This window comes from Anser cygnoides, chromosome 7, assembly GCF_040182565.1.
Source record: "Anser cygnoides isolate HZ-2024a breed goose chromosome 7, Taihu_goose_T2T_genome, whole genome shotgun sequence".
Lineage (NCBI taxonomy): Eukaryota > Metazoa > Chordata > Aves > Anseriformes > Anatidae > Anser > Anser cygnoides.
Genome location: NC_089879.1, coordinates 11,048,177 through 11,063,038, shown reverse-complemented (window position 1 = coordinate 11,063,038; position 14,862 = coordinate 11,048,177). Strand labels below are relative to the sequence as shown.

General features: G+C 54.5%; 1 protein-coding gene across 2 annotated transcripts in view; it reads left to right on the top strand.

Moving 5' to 3' along the window:
* Window positions 1-1,912: 1,912 nt before the first annotated feature.
* Window positions 1,913-14,862, top strand: part of MXI1 (MAX interactor 1, dimerization protein) — a 52,436-nt gene continuing 39,486 nt past the window's right edge. Inside the window, exons 1-2 of one of the 2 annotated variants that reach the window (XM_067000762.1) lie at window positions 1,913-2,161; window positions 12,145-12,277. In XM_067000762.1, the coding sequence (XP_066856863.1) occupies window positions 1,987-2,161; window positions 12,145-12,277 (308 nt within the window). In that variant the 5' untranslated portion in view covers window positions 1,913-1,986. Of the gene's footprint in view, window positions 2,162-11,039; window positions 11,446-12,144; window positions 12,278-14,862 lie in introns of those variants that run through there. The other variant, XM_013174544.3, reaches the window with a different exon arrangement.

Sequence of the window (14,862 nt, the reverse complement as noted above, 5' to 3'; positions counted from 1 at the left end):
TCCATGGAAATGCCCCTGCATGTAAACCAGACCATATCCCATGGAAACCCCATTTCTCCCGGGTCCATTCCCTTGGAAACCCAGCATCCCGGCCTCTCCTCAGGCCCTCCTCGTGGCAGTGCTACCTCCCTACCCCACTCCCCAGGGAACATCGCAGCGGCAGGCAGGACAGGCAGGTATGGGCCGTGCCCATACAGACAGCACGGTGCGAGGACTGTCCCCGTGACGGGTGTCCGAGTCCCACCAAGGACCCATCTCTGCACAGACCTGTATCCACGTGGGAGCTGTGGTGTGGGGCTGCTACAGGTGTGGGTAGCAGAGCACAAGGACAGCCAGGCCAATTCGGCATCCTGCTGCTGTCGATGGCTGAGAACGGATGCCCAAAGAAATTTAGAAGAAATGGAGCACTGAGGGGCTGGGGCAGTGCCCCCGGGCAGGGCACTGGGGCTGTCACTGGGGCTCAGAGCTGCACAGAGCCACCCCATTTCTTGGGGGCACCCGGGGCACCCCGCGGCCTGGCCACGTGCACAAGAGCTGCTTGAACAATTCCAGCACAAAGCCGTTCTGAGAGAGTTATAATTCTGATTGCTTTTCTCTGTGGAAGTAACTTAATAATAATAATAATAGTTTTGGAACTAAGCTAATAGGGAAGCGTCTCAAAATGGTGATTGCGCTGGCTTCAGACCTGGCGTTGTCACATGGGAAAAAGCAGGACGCCGCACAGCCCTGATTTGAACAGGGCGTTACGAGATCCTAGGAGAAGGGCCGTGTATGTACACGGAGGACCAAGAACTGCAGAAGGTAACTGAGGATGCAGACACCAGGCATGTGACCTGAAACCGTGTCTTACCTCAGCTACTTAGCGGAGTGAATAAAACAAAGTACATCTGGAGCCCTTGGCCTGCCTGGCTGTATCTCCAGCACAGCCCTGGCTCCCATGCCCCCCCTGCCCGGCTCGGCCCCTCGTCTTCCCACCGTCTTGCGGTGCCGAGCAGCGTGTCCCGTCCCGCTGTGCTCCTGGCACAGCCGGCTCTGCCCCGCACCCCCCCCCCTCGTCTCCAGGCACCCTGAAACGTGGCTGGCTCTCGGTGCCGGCATCACCAACACCCAGCCATCCCGTTTTGGGTGGCGCTGGGGGCACTCGGCCAGCCGTGATGACAGGACGAATTGTGTCACTGAAATCCCCGCTCAGACAAGGTGCCGTCACCTCAAGCAGCCAGGCAGGGCCGAGGTGGGCACACGGTGCCGCTGGCATGTGGTCACACAGCCCGGCCCGGCCCTGGCACATGCCCCACGAGGCGCGTGTGACGGCCGAAATGCTGCCGCCGTTCTTCCCCAAAGCACTGGGGAGCCCGAGGGACTTCACTCCATGCACTGCTCTCTGGGGTTAGCCCGCTCCCGGTGACTCAGGTCCCCGTGACACCGCAGGTGCCAATTATCGCTCCCTAACGTGGCTGGACGTGACGTGGGGGGGCACCAGGGCCATGCTCGCAGCCGGGGGTCCCCTGATGTCGGGGGGCACCTTGCGGCCGGGGGTCCCCTCAAAACTGGCGGGGACACCGCTCAAAAACCTCGGCCGGCTTGGTGTCGACACCCCTCGAGGGGTGAAGCCGGGGCTGTGCTTGGGGACCCTGGGTGGCCCTAAGAGCTTGGCGTGACAGCGACAGGCATCCCTGAGGGGGGACACAGCAGCGGGAACACGTGTGGGGCGACGTGAGGCGACACGGGGCGACACGGGGCGGCAGCACACCTCCCAACCCCGCCGCCGCAGCTCCCCGCAGGCGGGGCCGGGCCGGGCCGCCCCGTCGGGGAGCGGGGAAGGGGCGGGCCGGCGGCGGCGGCCCCGGGGCCCGAAGCAGCGCCACAGCGGCAGCGCTAGGACCGCGGCGGCGCCGGGCCCCGCCGCACAGGGCCCCACGGCCGCACACGCAGCGCCGCCGCCGCCGCCGCCGCCGCGCAGGGCCCGGGGCTGGGAGCCGCCGGGGCATGGGGAAGCGCGGCCGGCCGCGGAGGGAGCCGCGGGGGGGAGCGGGGGCGGCCGGCGGGGCCCGCTGCCCCCTGGGGGAGCTGTGCAACGCGGGCATGGACACCTTCCTGCGCAACGTGCAGGTGCTGCTGGAGGCCGCCAGCTACCTGGAGCGGATCGAGAAGGAGAATAAAAGTGAGTGAGCGAGCCGGGGGGGGGGGGGCATAAAGGCACTACTCGGGGCTGGGGGGGCAGCGGCGCAGCGCCACGGGGCTGGCACCCCCCGGGTCCCCGGCACCCCCGCCGTGTGCCCCCCCTGCCCCACGGCTCGGGTCGGTGTCCCACGGCCGGGGGGGGGCGGTCCGCAGCCCGGGGGGGGGTTCCGCGGGGGGGGGAGGAGGCGGCGGCGCGTCCCCGCTGCCCCCGCCGGGGCATGGGCACAGTCACGTAGGCAAGCGGCGGCGCTCGCCAGGTAGCCGCGGGGCAAGGCAGGGCAAGGCAAGGCAGGGCGAGCGGCCGCTGCGGGGTGGCGGCCGGCCTCCCGCTGCGCGGAGGATGCGCGCAAACTGCGCGATTCCCCCCCCCCCCCCCCGCGGAGCGGGGAAGGGGCTAAGGGGGGGGGGGCTGAAGGCTGAAGTGAAGGCGTGCTGGGAACAAAGGGGCCGCCGTGCCCCGGGGCGCTGCTTTGCATTGCGTTGCATTGCATTGCATTGCGCTGCACGGCGTCACACCGCGCTGCGCTGCTGGCGCTGCGCCGCGATCACCGCGCTGCGCGGAGCGAACGGAGCGGAGCGGGGAGCGGGGCGAGCCGCGCTGCGCGCCCGCGGAGCTGCGCCGAGCCCGAGCGGGCAGCCCCCGGCCCCGCCCCCGCGGGCGCATGGTTCGCACATGGAGGCAGCCCGGCGCGCCGATTGGCGGGCGCCTCCCGCGGGGCGGGGCCTGGCGCGACGCTCCGCCAATGCGCGGCGCCGGGGTCCCCCCCCCTCGTGACGTCACGTGTTGCTGAGCGGGGCGCGGAGCGGGGCGGGGGGGGGGGGCGGCGGGGTGAGCCCGGGGCTGCCGGGTGCCGCCGGGTGCCCTGGTGTCCCCTGGTGTCCCCTGGTGTCCCCTGGTGTCCCCGGGTGTCCCCTCCCCGGGTGCCTCCGCGCCCTCCTCGTCCGCATCTATCCCTTCACTTTTATTTCATTTTTTTCTTTTTTCCTTCTTTTATTTTCCCCATTTTTCCCTCTTATTTTGCTCTTATCTCTTTTATTTCTCTATCTCTTTTTTTTTTTTACTCCCTGCTTTCTCTTTTCCCCTTTTTCTCCTTTTCCTCCTCTTCCTCCAGCTGCGTTTTTCTTCTCCGCCAAACTCCGCACAGCACCGGCAGCGGCACCCCGCAGCCCCTCACGGCACGCCTCCATCACAGCGTCACCCCCTCGCCCCGCTCCGATGGCCGCAGGGCCCCCGTACGGGGCACCCCCGCTTTGTGCTGGGGACCCCGCCGCTGGTGGTCCCCAAGCCCCTCATTCTCAGCCTTTCCCCTTCCCAAAACTTGCAATAACAGCGGCTTTTCACCTCCCGTTTACGATTTGTCGTTTCATAATGAGTCTGCACGGCCACGCAGCGGAGGAGCAGAGCAGCCCAGGGGCGGCCGCACGCAGGGAAAGGCCAGGAGCGAGCAGCAAAAACCAGCCGCAGTTGCTTCAGAAATCCTAGCTGAGACCTTCCGCTTGTTTTTGTCTCTTTAAGGAGCGCTCGCGACTCGGAGGGGAGCTAGGAAAACCCGTGTTGTCGCGGTGCTTTCTCCTGCTGGGGGAGGCTGGCGGAATTCTTCTTGCCCGTGACGTGGATGGCATCGGGTGTTTTGCGTGCTTTGTAAAAAACGCATCCTTTTGGTGTTTGGGACCGAAAAACGGGCTGATCGGTGTAACTTGCTGGCTCTGCTGCATGAGCAGAACACGGGGATACGGGATTTTGGTTGCTTTATTTTGGAAAGAAAGCGTTCACATCCGAGTTGTTTACACTGAATCTTCCGCTGACGATAATCACGGTCCCAGCAATTAAACTCCTCGCTTCTCTTAGGAGATTCTGCAACATCTTTCAGTTTTTTTTTTTGTTGGCAGTCGGGACGTTTTAGGTTGAAAAGTCCCGTTTAGCGCAGGGCTGGGCTATTGAACGTGCTGCTCGAGACGTGACCGTGGTAGAACAGGCAGCTTTGACGTGTTGCTCCCAAACAAAGAGAAATGCTGCTGGAACTGGAAAACAACCTCCGAGCACGACGGGCCCGGTTTGAACTGGGGAACAGCTGCAGAGGCAGGAGGGTTACGTCCTAGGGTATATACCTGGCCTGGCTGGGGAGAGATTTGCGTGCTCAGCTCAGGTTATTGCACCAGGAGGATACGCTGCCCTTTAGTCTGCCAGAGCAGGCAGGATTGCTCGCTGCACCCCTTGCTGGCTGCCAGACGCTGATAATGGCTCCTCGCTTATCTGCGCGGTCTCCTACCTGGCAATTAGCAGTGACAAAGGAGTCCAGCCCCAGAAGCCGGGTGATGGGAGCTGTGTCCCGGCTGGCGGCAGGCAGACTCGGCACCCGCCTGCTTCCTGCAGCATGCCCGGGTCGTTCGACCGCGGCGCTAGGCAGGGCTCTGAGGAGCTATTTCGGTGTGACTCCCACCAGGAAGGCGGCTGAGTCACAGCCCCGCTGGGCTAGGTGCTGTGCACGTAGGGGAATGACGGTGCCCTGCCCCAAGGAAACATGGTCTTTAAAAAAAAAAAACAGAGGTAGCAGGTGGATGTTTGTCTCCACCTGGCCAGGACACGTGCTGGGGACGGGCAACAAGGTGCTGGGATCGGCGGCGCAGCTTTGGGGAAACAGCAGGCAGGGGGTGGGAGCGGAGCCCGTGCGTTATCCTGATGGGATGGCACTGCTCGTCACGCAGATAGTGCATCCCGAAGGGCTTTGGGGGCCAAAGATTGGTGTTTGAGGAAGGGCTGTAACTGCTGGGCGAGCCCGGGAGGTGATCTTAGTTTACACCATTTCTAATAAGCCGTGCTCAGTGCCTGCATTTGTTCTTCCAAGCCCTTGCCGGCCGTACAGGTTGTTCACCTCCTCGAAACGCTGTCCCAAGCAGGGGTGGGTGCTGTCTGGTGGAGCAGCCCCACGAGAGCTGGAGGCAGTCCTGTCTCCCTGCTCGCATGCCGCACCTACTGGTGGTGGAGGAGCAGCTCCGAGGCCCCTTTCAGCCCCCAAAACACACCAGGTCCCTGCCTCTTGTCCACAGGCCAGCAGTGTGAGGAGAGCCTTCCATGTCAGGGCAGGACTTCCAGCCAAGGCATCAGATCCCGAGCTGCGTGGTGCCCAGTGAGAAATAAGACGATTTTTTTTTTTTACCAGCTCCCCCTTAGATGCATTTGCTGCGTACCATCAGGTCTGGAGCAGTGGGACACTACTTCAGCAGTGCCCGTTCAGCACAGTAAAACACTGCTTTGGTATTCACTCGCCTTGTTAAAAACTAGAATGTGTGGGTCTGCAAAATTATCTGGAGTACACTGCAGTGACTGGGTAGGATGGAGTCCTGTTTTCAGACTGCTTGGGTAAAACGGGGTATTTTAGGTACTGAAGTAATAGAGAAGTCTTTTCTCCAGTTGAGCCTCTGGAAATGAGCGCTGCCTGCCTGGGGATGCAGCTCTCACGGCAAGACCACAGGACCCAGCCCCAACGCACCTCGCTAACTGACACGGACGGGTTTCCAAATGACCTGTTTCTAGGAATCTTAGCTTGGTATCAAAGGAATAGAAGCATCACATGAAAAATTACTCTGGCTGTTTTCAGAAATGAAAGCTCCGCTGAGGGCAGCTCTGTTGGTGCGTGGGTAACCTCTGCCAGTGCCTCTTCACAATTGTGTGTGGCTGGAAGCGGGTAGCAGTGTGTAAAAGCAGCTGAAATGCTAAAGTTTGGAAGATGTCTTTAGAGAGAGGGACCTGAAGTAAATTCAGCTGGGGTTAGCATGTGCCAAGCATTACCTGTGTGTTTGTGGACTCATGCTTATGTCAGTGGAAGGTTGCATAAACACACATGATTAATTCTTTGGATATGATGCTTTATCTGTAATAGACGTGGTACGTAATATATACTGATCTCACTACAGATACAGACATACGCTGTCACATCCTCTTCTAAAATCACGAAGGCGAGCAAACCACCATGACAGCGGTGCCCTTATTCACGTGTTTAGTAGAGGTGTGCACAGTGCAGACTTCGGCCCCTCACAAGAAGCTAGCTAGATCTTCTTTGCAGTCTGACTTTCAAGTGCCGCCTGTGTTTAGTGACCTTCTGACCAGGAATAACAAACGGGTGACCCTAGATTTATCCTTTGCTCTTGAATAATCCTGTCTCAAGGAGAGGAGATCTGAGCCTTGAGGGTGAGTCAACACTATATTCATCACGTGGCTCCTTCCATTGTTTATGGGCAGTTTGGGGTCTTTTTCTGACAAGCCAAAGCAGAGATGTATCAGAAACCTATAATTAGTAGAGGGCAGAAGGAGCCGAGGCTGCCTTAAGTTTGTGTGCAGAGCTCCCGTGACTCAATGAGAGCTGAACCCGGGGCTCAAGGTCGGTGTAGGTGGTCCTGGATCTTACGGTGATGCAATATTTGGAGCAGTGCAGGGCTCCTTCATTTCTATATTTTTCATCCAGCTCACAATAAACCTCCTTCACTCCTCCTGGTTCGTGACCTGGCCACAGTGATTCATGAGTTAGCCACTTCCAGGTTGGGTTATTTTGACTCAGGCTGTTAGGACCTCGTCATAAAATGCAGAAGGAAGCCACAGCAGGAGAAATGATAGGGCAGAGGTGGAACTGTGGGGCTGTGCCAGAAGCCCTGCTGAGAACCGATCGTGTCCTTTGTCAGCAGAGCATCCTCAGAGCTGGCAGCGAAGTGCCTTCTGCCATTGTCTGGAGAACCCTACCTTACTGTTAGTTAGCTGAGGGACCCCATCCTGTATGTGATGTATTTTTTCCTTAATGGAGGCCCTCTTACTTAAGTTTGCGGCTGGGTTAGTCAAGTGACTTGACCCAAGTCACAGAATGAGTCACTGACTCAGAATGAACTGGGGCACGGCGCAGGTCTGAAAACAGCAACACATCTCCCAGAGGATGGGAGCAAGCCAGCAGCCCGAAGAGCCAGTACACCTGTGGCTTTTTGCCTTATCGATTGGTAGAGCTTGTTCTTTGAATCGGCGTATATAGCGTGCGCTTTGTTCCTGCTCAAACTCCTGGGTATCCAGGTGGTTTGGCTGTGAGCAATTTCTGTCCTCACCGTTGGATGGGTTCCAGGCAGCAGTGGGAGTGCTGAGAGGGATTATCTGATGCCTCGCAAAAGAACGAGGCTCCTAGATGAGAAATGAGGCCACATCCTGTAGACGCTGTAGGTCCCTTACGAAAGGTATTGCAGGCATCGGAAGGGAGGTGGGTATGGGAATGGAGACGTGGTTGTTAGTGTGTGCTGGTAGGTGGGATGTTCAGGTGTGCCATAGCTCTTGTTCTCCTGGCTAGAAAAAACGAGGAGTTTTACGGAACTCTTGTCACCAAAAATTTGCTTGTTCCACACTCCAGTGAATCTTTTTACTGATCTGAGAGCTGCAGAAAATGGTTCCTCATGGGGATCTCTGTTCATGCCTTAGTTGCAGGGGTGTTAGGTTGCAAGGCTTTGAAAGCAAGATCAAGAATTTTCAGGCTTTGTTTGAAGGTGGGCAAAGGAAACTCTTGCAACTTTTGCCATGTTCATGTTCCTAGCTGATTTTGCAAAGAGTTGAGGACAGGAGGATTTAAGAAAAAGCCAGCCAAGGGATGGAAAACTAGGCAGTTTAACCAAAGGTATTGCCCCTGCTGAAAATAACACCCAGGTTGCAAAGCACTGTGTTATTTCTAAACCTCGTGCTCAAAGCAGAGGGTTGGGCATCTTGATTCATGAGCTGTATTCTTGTTCTACTTCTAGCTTAGGGTGTGCCGCCTTCATGTGAGCGATTACGCTGCTTACACCTCAGTTTCCCTTCCTGCAAAGTGGAAAGAAAAAAATAAACTGAAGTCATCGCAGTCTTGAGAAGCTTAAAACATTACTTTCTGGAAAGCTCCTAGAAGATTCCCCGGATAGAAGCAGCTAGTTTAAAGTGAGTGATGGTGTTGGTAAAAAACAGACCACATCTGTTTTACTTGATTAAAATAGCACAGCAGCACTTCAGATGTAAATATTAATTGATTTCTGCACTGCAGATTTCTTCTTGGATATTTAAATTGTTGCTAAGGAGGAGGGAAAGGCTATCAGGGAGATTAACAAATCCATTATTAAGGCTGGAAATGGAGGGCTGCCGAAGTGCCATTTAATAAAATGTAAAAAGCCCCTTTCTAAAGGGCGAAACAGCAGAACACACAATGAAAGTGAATCACAGCTGCCAGAAGGGATGCCAAGCAGCAAGCACTTATAATCAGAAAACTGTACTTACAGATCATTTGGAGCCACTAAATTAAATGATCTCATTCTCCCCTAAAATACTCTTCCCTTAGCCCCTCCCCAGCATTGCCTGTGGATTGCTCAACCACATTTTAAATGTGACTTTGGGGGTTTTTTGGTCAGCAGTTGAATAGCACTAGGCGTCTTCGTGCCATTCACTTTCCACCCACTTTTGTTTCTGTCACATACAAATCTGGCATTTTACGGGCTGACCTGCCCACACTAGCACTTGGGATGACAACTGAAAGATTTTGCAGACCTACTGTGGCTCCATGGTTGGCTTGCCTACCTCTGTAGGGCTTTGGGAAGACGGCCCACAGTTTACTCTCAAATTTGTCTTTGTTTCACACACATTTTTTTAATTGTACATTATTTACTTAGGAAACAAAGATGTGGAAGCTGAGCTGATGTGTAAATGGAAGAGTTGATCCTACATCACCGCACAAAGAACTGATCCTGCTCTTTTTTCTGGTGCTGATTTAATTCACCATGTGCACCCCTGTCCTTCTCCTCCATACTCTTCCATTTTGTGTCTTGAACCTTGGCTTCAGGAGGCCGATACTTAGATAGACTCCTAAATTACTACTTCATATTACAGCCATGGCTTTCCCTATTTAATCCCTAGAGTCACTACACGCATCGCCACGTGAAAAGGTAGTGGTGGTGGTTGCTGAGAACAGCCTGTCTTGCAGTGATTTTTGAGTCATGGTTGGCTTTTTTTCCTTTTTTTTATGCTTAGTATTGCTAATCCTGAAAGGCAAATGACTGCCTGGTTTTGGAAGCAGGATGTACAGTTAGAACCCAGAAATGCTCTTGCATTAACCCCGCTGTTGCAGAGCAGCGCGTGCACCTGCATCCTTTTCCCTTTGTGAGAAATCCAAGATCACATAAGTAGTCCCTGGGACTACTCAAATTTGAGTCTTAACATGTGCTTTTAATTATCTGTGCTATCAGTAGTTTCCAGTATGGAAAAGAGAGAGAGAGACACGGAAAGAATACTTCCTTCCCCAAGTTCTCCCCTGGATAAAAGCTGTTTTTTATGAGCATCCTGGTCTGGCCCCGTGTGTGTATGAGTGGTGGTTGTCTTGCTTGAGTGAGGACTGGGCCTTGCTTTTCTGCAAGGCGGAATGAGGGAAGTATGGCCCTGAAGGTGTTCCAACTTCCTTTATTTTTTGACTGTCCCATCTTAAGAGAAACAAACCAAGTCAGCCCTTTGAGATTCAGAGATGAAAGGGGTTGTGTACGGACTGAATAGTGGTATTATTTTACTTCCATCAGCTGCAAGCCTGCAGTTTTCTGAGGAAACCTCTGAAATGGTGAATCGGAGAAATGCGCTAAAGAAAAATTCACTAAACTAAATACACTTTTTTTCAGGCCTTCTCAAGGCCTACTGCCAAGTCTTGCAACTCTACCATGAGTCTCCTGATATTTTATGCTCTGTTTAAAGCTCTTGCTAACAGACACAAACCATTGAGAATCTCAGCTTTTCTGTTTTTTGTTATTTTATTAAAGGTGCTTTTTCAGCTCCTGTTCTATTGGAGGAATGTTCGAAAATGTGGTCAGTCACAGTCTAAAGGTTCAGAGCTGTGAAAAATAACCCCAGTAAAACAATCCTTTGTAGGTTTCTAGGTCAGTATCACTTTGAGATTCAGATTTTGACTCTGAATGTCCTGTGACTATTGTTCAATTTCGGAGGGTAGATTAAGTATTTTGGAGACTGGTATCATACAATTAAATACTAACAGTTTTTAAGCTCCATACCAGAAACCAGTAATGTTGGTGAAATTCAGTCACAGACATAATCACAAGGGTGTGTATCTGTAGGAATGTCAGGATGTGAGAGTATTGTAAAGACACTGGGAAGAGTGGAGGTCGGACTGCAAGGTGTAGGTGTGACAGAATTCTTTAAAATGTTGAGGAGGTCAAGTGTCACTTATTTATATGGTGCTTCAGATATACAAAATGCTTTCATTAGTACATAGACTTGCTGTCTGTGCCTTCTTTTGTCTAAATTCTTGAAGGACTGTATTCGGGTCAGGGCGTGGATCCCGTACTGCTGGCTCCTGTCAGGAGCCCTGGATCCACCACTCGAGGTGCGCCTCCCCTGAGCCTGGCGCCTCATCTTTACGTACATCTCCACAGATGAGACGCAGAAAGCTCCCACCCTGCGGCTGCAGCTTTTTCTTCGTAGCCTCTCTTTGCTTTTCTCTCGCCCCACTCGGGGTACTTCCACGCGTGGAAGTTTGTAGGGAGAAGCACAGAGTGGCTGCAGGCCTTGAGCTGGCAGCGTGCTGAGCCCCAGCCCGCTGCCGCCCATGGGTGGCTGCCCCAGCCGAGGGGAGGCCAGGCTGCCTCCTCGCTCCCATTTGGGGCTAAATGCCACCACCTCAGGGCCGAAAGGGGGGTGATGGCCGGTGGCAGCCACCATCCCACACCGCTCAGCGGCAGATAGGAACTACATTTCCCAGGCAGCCCCGTGGCGCTGCGCCCCCCTCTCCCGTGAGCGCCCGGCGGAGGTAAACAAAGTGGTGTGAGGCGGGGGGGCCGGTGCCGGCCCCGGGGGGGTCAGGGTGGCCGCCTCTGAGGGGGCCGCTTCTGGCAAGGGGGCGAAGCCAGGCTGGGGGGCGAAGCTGGGCAGTAGGGCCGGCTGTCGGTCGGGGGGGGCTCGCCTGGCCGCCTCGTCAGGGAGGAGGAGGAAGGATCCCCGTCCCCATCCTTCCCCCGGGGTTTCCTTGCGGGTTTCCTCCATGCACCCACCCCTGGCCCTCTGAGCAGAGTCGTCCTGAGGTGTGGATGTGAGGAGCCCTGGGGTGTAGGGGCAGGCGGCTCTGCCTCGCTCCTTCCCCTTCCAGGGGAGAGCTGGGGGGCTGAGGGGGGCCCGGGCCTGCGGAGCCCCCCGGCCGGCTCCCCGGGGCATGGAGCAGGTGCAGCTGATCAACATCCAGCGGCTGCTGGAGGCGGCCGAGTATCTGGAGCGAAGGGAGAGAGGTAATGGGAGGAGGGGTGCCGGGGCGACCGCCTCCTGTGGTGGGAGCGGGGCCGGGGTCCGAAATCCCTGCAGAGGGGTGAGGGAGCCGCTGGCGAAGGGGATCGGAGCAAGCGTCCGCTGGTGGGCTGCTGCAAATGCCGGAGCAGGGGCTGAGGTTAGGGGCAGGGCTGGCAGACCCTCCCCGAGGTGGTGGCTGGGGTGGGAGATTTTTGTGGAGAAGGGGAGACGGAGGTGAGTGCGGTTCCTGGAAGGAAGACGAGGGGTTGGCTTGGGAGTTTCCCAGTGGACTGGAGAGATGGGGTGGGAGGCTCTGGCTTTGCTGAGACCTCGGTAGCAGAGTGAAAGGTGTCTGCTTTGCTCGGTTCAGATAGCTCGGACAGGAAGAGAGGGACGAGGCACCCTTGGCTGTCGTGGCTTCTTTTGGTGCTTTCAGGTATTGGAGATGTGGGCCTTCCTCCAAGGGCGGCAGAGCCTTCTTCACACTCCCCTTCCTCTCTTTTCTCCACCTCCCGCTCCACTTCCCTCTGAATACATCAGCAGTCATTTCCCTGTGCTGTTGTGCTTAGGGGCCTCCCCAGCTAGACTGACGGGTTAGCAATGAGGCCTGCCAGCTGCCTTTTCTTTTTTCTTTCCTTTTTTTTTTTTTTTTTCCCCGAATGATCCTTTTTTTTATGCCCTGCCTGTTGATTCTTGTGCAGAGTGCGAACATGGCTATGCCTCGACCTTCCCCTCAGTTCCAAGTCCTGGACTACAAGACCCAAAGCCCACGCGGAGGCTGAGCCGGGCAAGGAAACACAGCGGCAGTGGCAGCAATGCAAGTATTGCCAACAGGTACGACGTGGGCAGGAAGGTGCGGGGTGCAGGGCTGGACGGGAGGACGAAGCTGAAGAGGAAAGCTGGAGATGAGCCGAGAGGAGAGAAACTTAGCCAGCAGGGAAAATGGGAAAAGTCTGAGCACAGGGGGATCCGGAGCTGGGACACACAAGTACAGCATCCCTTCTGGATCCGTGGCGCTGCGAACAGAGGGACACAGGGGAGCTGTATCTGTGGCACTGCCAGCTGACTCTGTGCCAAGGCTCAGATGCTGCAGAGAGAAGTGGAATGGGGAGATCTGTTCGCGGGGTGTAGGGAGGAGACAGGCAGTAGCTATTCCCATTATATACGGCTGATGTTGTCTTTCCAACCCAGAAGTCACTGCTCTTAAGGGATAGCGTGTGTGCAGCCTGAGTGCTTTGGGATTGTAATGACAGGCATGACTTGAAGCAAGGAAATGATGTTTTGAAATGGATCTCCTACAACAAATGGGAGAGAGGGAGATGACTGGCTGCTACATGCAACGTGTTAAAAATTCAGTTCAGGAAATTGAAGCTGTCTTTCACTCTGCCTTTGAGGGCAGTGGGATTTCCTGGCTTCCTGATTGCTTGGTAATTGTAGAACTCCATGTTTTTGACACTTTGCTTATTAAACAATGCCATATTTCTTGGCTTGTTAAACGTAGAATAGACAAGCGGATTAGGCCTAACACTTGATGCAGTGGTAGATCTGACCTTCCCTTCTAGCTGATAGCCTTTTTGTTATGTTGTTTTGTTGTTGTTTTTCCCTCCCTTCTGTAGAAGTGTTCAGACCTTGTTGAGAATTTCTGGCACAAAGAAACTTTAGAAACAAAGTATAGTTTTGAAAAGGCAATTGCAAGCTTGCTTTTACTGCAGTGAGGCTTGTGCAATCGTAAAATGGTGGCAGGTGGCTCAGGTGATTAAAGCTTTCTTAAGGCCATTGGAAAGGGACCCGTAGAGGCCATGGAGAAAGGCACCTTTGCTTACGGTGATTCTGCTTGGGTAGCCTTTGATAACAACAGTTGTTTGAAGTGAAGTAAGGGCGCCTTGCTGTGGGGAACTCTTCTTCCTCAGGATCAGCACATCCTGGGTTCTTTTTATGCTGCATGTTTGTATTTGTCTGCCTTGTTCATTTGCCCTCTCCTGATTTCAGGGCAGCTGTAGTCCTTTCCTAATTCCCATGAACGAAAGTCCCAAATCCCAGTCACTCGGTGTTGAGAAATGATGGCAAATGCTGAGTTGAGATCTGTGTTTTTCCCTCCTAGGTTTCTCACGTGTCTTTCCTCCATCCCACACCATTCTCCCAAAGGCCTTTGTCATGGCAACCTGCCCTTCTCCAGAGGAGGGCTGGAAGCACATCCCCCTCAGGAGCTCCTTAGCACCAAATCCTGCATCCTCTGGACTGGAGAGGGACGCAGAGGACTCCCTGGGGCCTGGGTGCTCAGCGTGCCCTGCCAGCATGGAGCCCTGGGGCGCCTTTCTGGGCTGAGGCCAGCCCCAGGGGCTATTTAGCATGACGGGCTGACACTGGTGGGTGTGGGGTGAGGGTAAGGGAACAGAGAGGCAGAAATTATACTTTGAGCCTTATTTAAGACCTTCATTATACAAGGAACACCTGAGTACCAACTCGATCCGTTAGCACGGAAGCGGTAGGCAGTGTGTGTTGTCTCCCGTTGGCCTTCTGGCCTGAGGAAGGTCTGGTGCAGGCGGAGAGCAGAGCAGTTGTGGGGCGCTCAGACCTTACGCACGCAGTTGGACATGGAAGTTTCTTTCAGCGAGCCGTAGCAGCTTGCGCTTGCTGTGGGAGATGGCAGGCCTTCCAGATGGCTGCAGTGCCGGCAAGTGACAACTGTGAAGTTGAGGGAGCCTCCAAATTCACTGCAGTGTGTCTTGTGTGACGCCGAGTATAGCATTAGCCTTGTTTAAAGAAGGCTCTGTATCATCCCTTCCTGGTCAAATCAAAGGGACAGTTCAGGAAGCTCTGCCTAGTGAGGTTCAAATGGACTTTGAATTAAATACCAAGCCCTTGATGAGGGATGAAACTTACATTTCAGGCCTGGGTGAGCGATTTTCTTAGATTACTTTTGTCTCAAAATGTTTAATTAGTGTGGAAAAATTATTCTTTTAAAATCTTGTGCAGATTTGTCGTTGAAAAGCCTCCTGTAGGAAAAAAAAAAAATTCTCTCAAGCAACCTTGGCAAAGCACAGTTGTTCTTTTTTTTTTCAGTGTATGCACCTTTAGTACTTGAGACATTTGAGTGCTGTTGCTGCTCTTCATTGAACCAGACAAACCAAGAGTATGAGACACAAAGCGTTTACGTAACCTAGATGCTCTTTATTTCACAGTTTAAATCTAAGTATTTCTGTTCACTGTTTGCAAAAACAGTGGCTTTTCCCAACAGGCCCTGTGATGTTGTGGCATAAATACCTACAGGTATTTTTACCCACCTGCTGATTTACAGGCAGCCCACCTCTGGATGGCATTGGTGGAGCAAATCTTACTCTTAAAGAAATAAGGACAGGCTCCCAGCACCTGCAAAATAACTTTACTTCTGCCCCGAATAGGAGCGTACAACTAAGAGG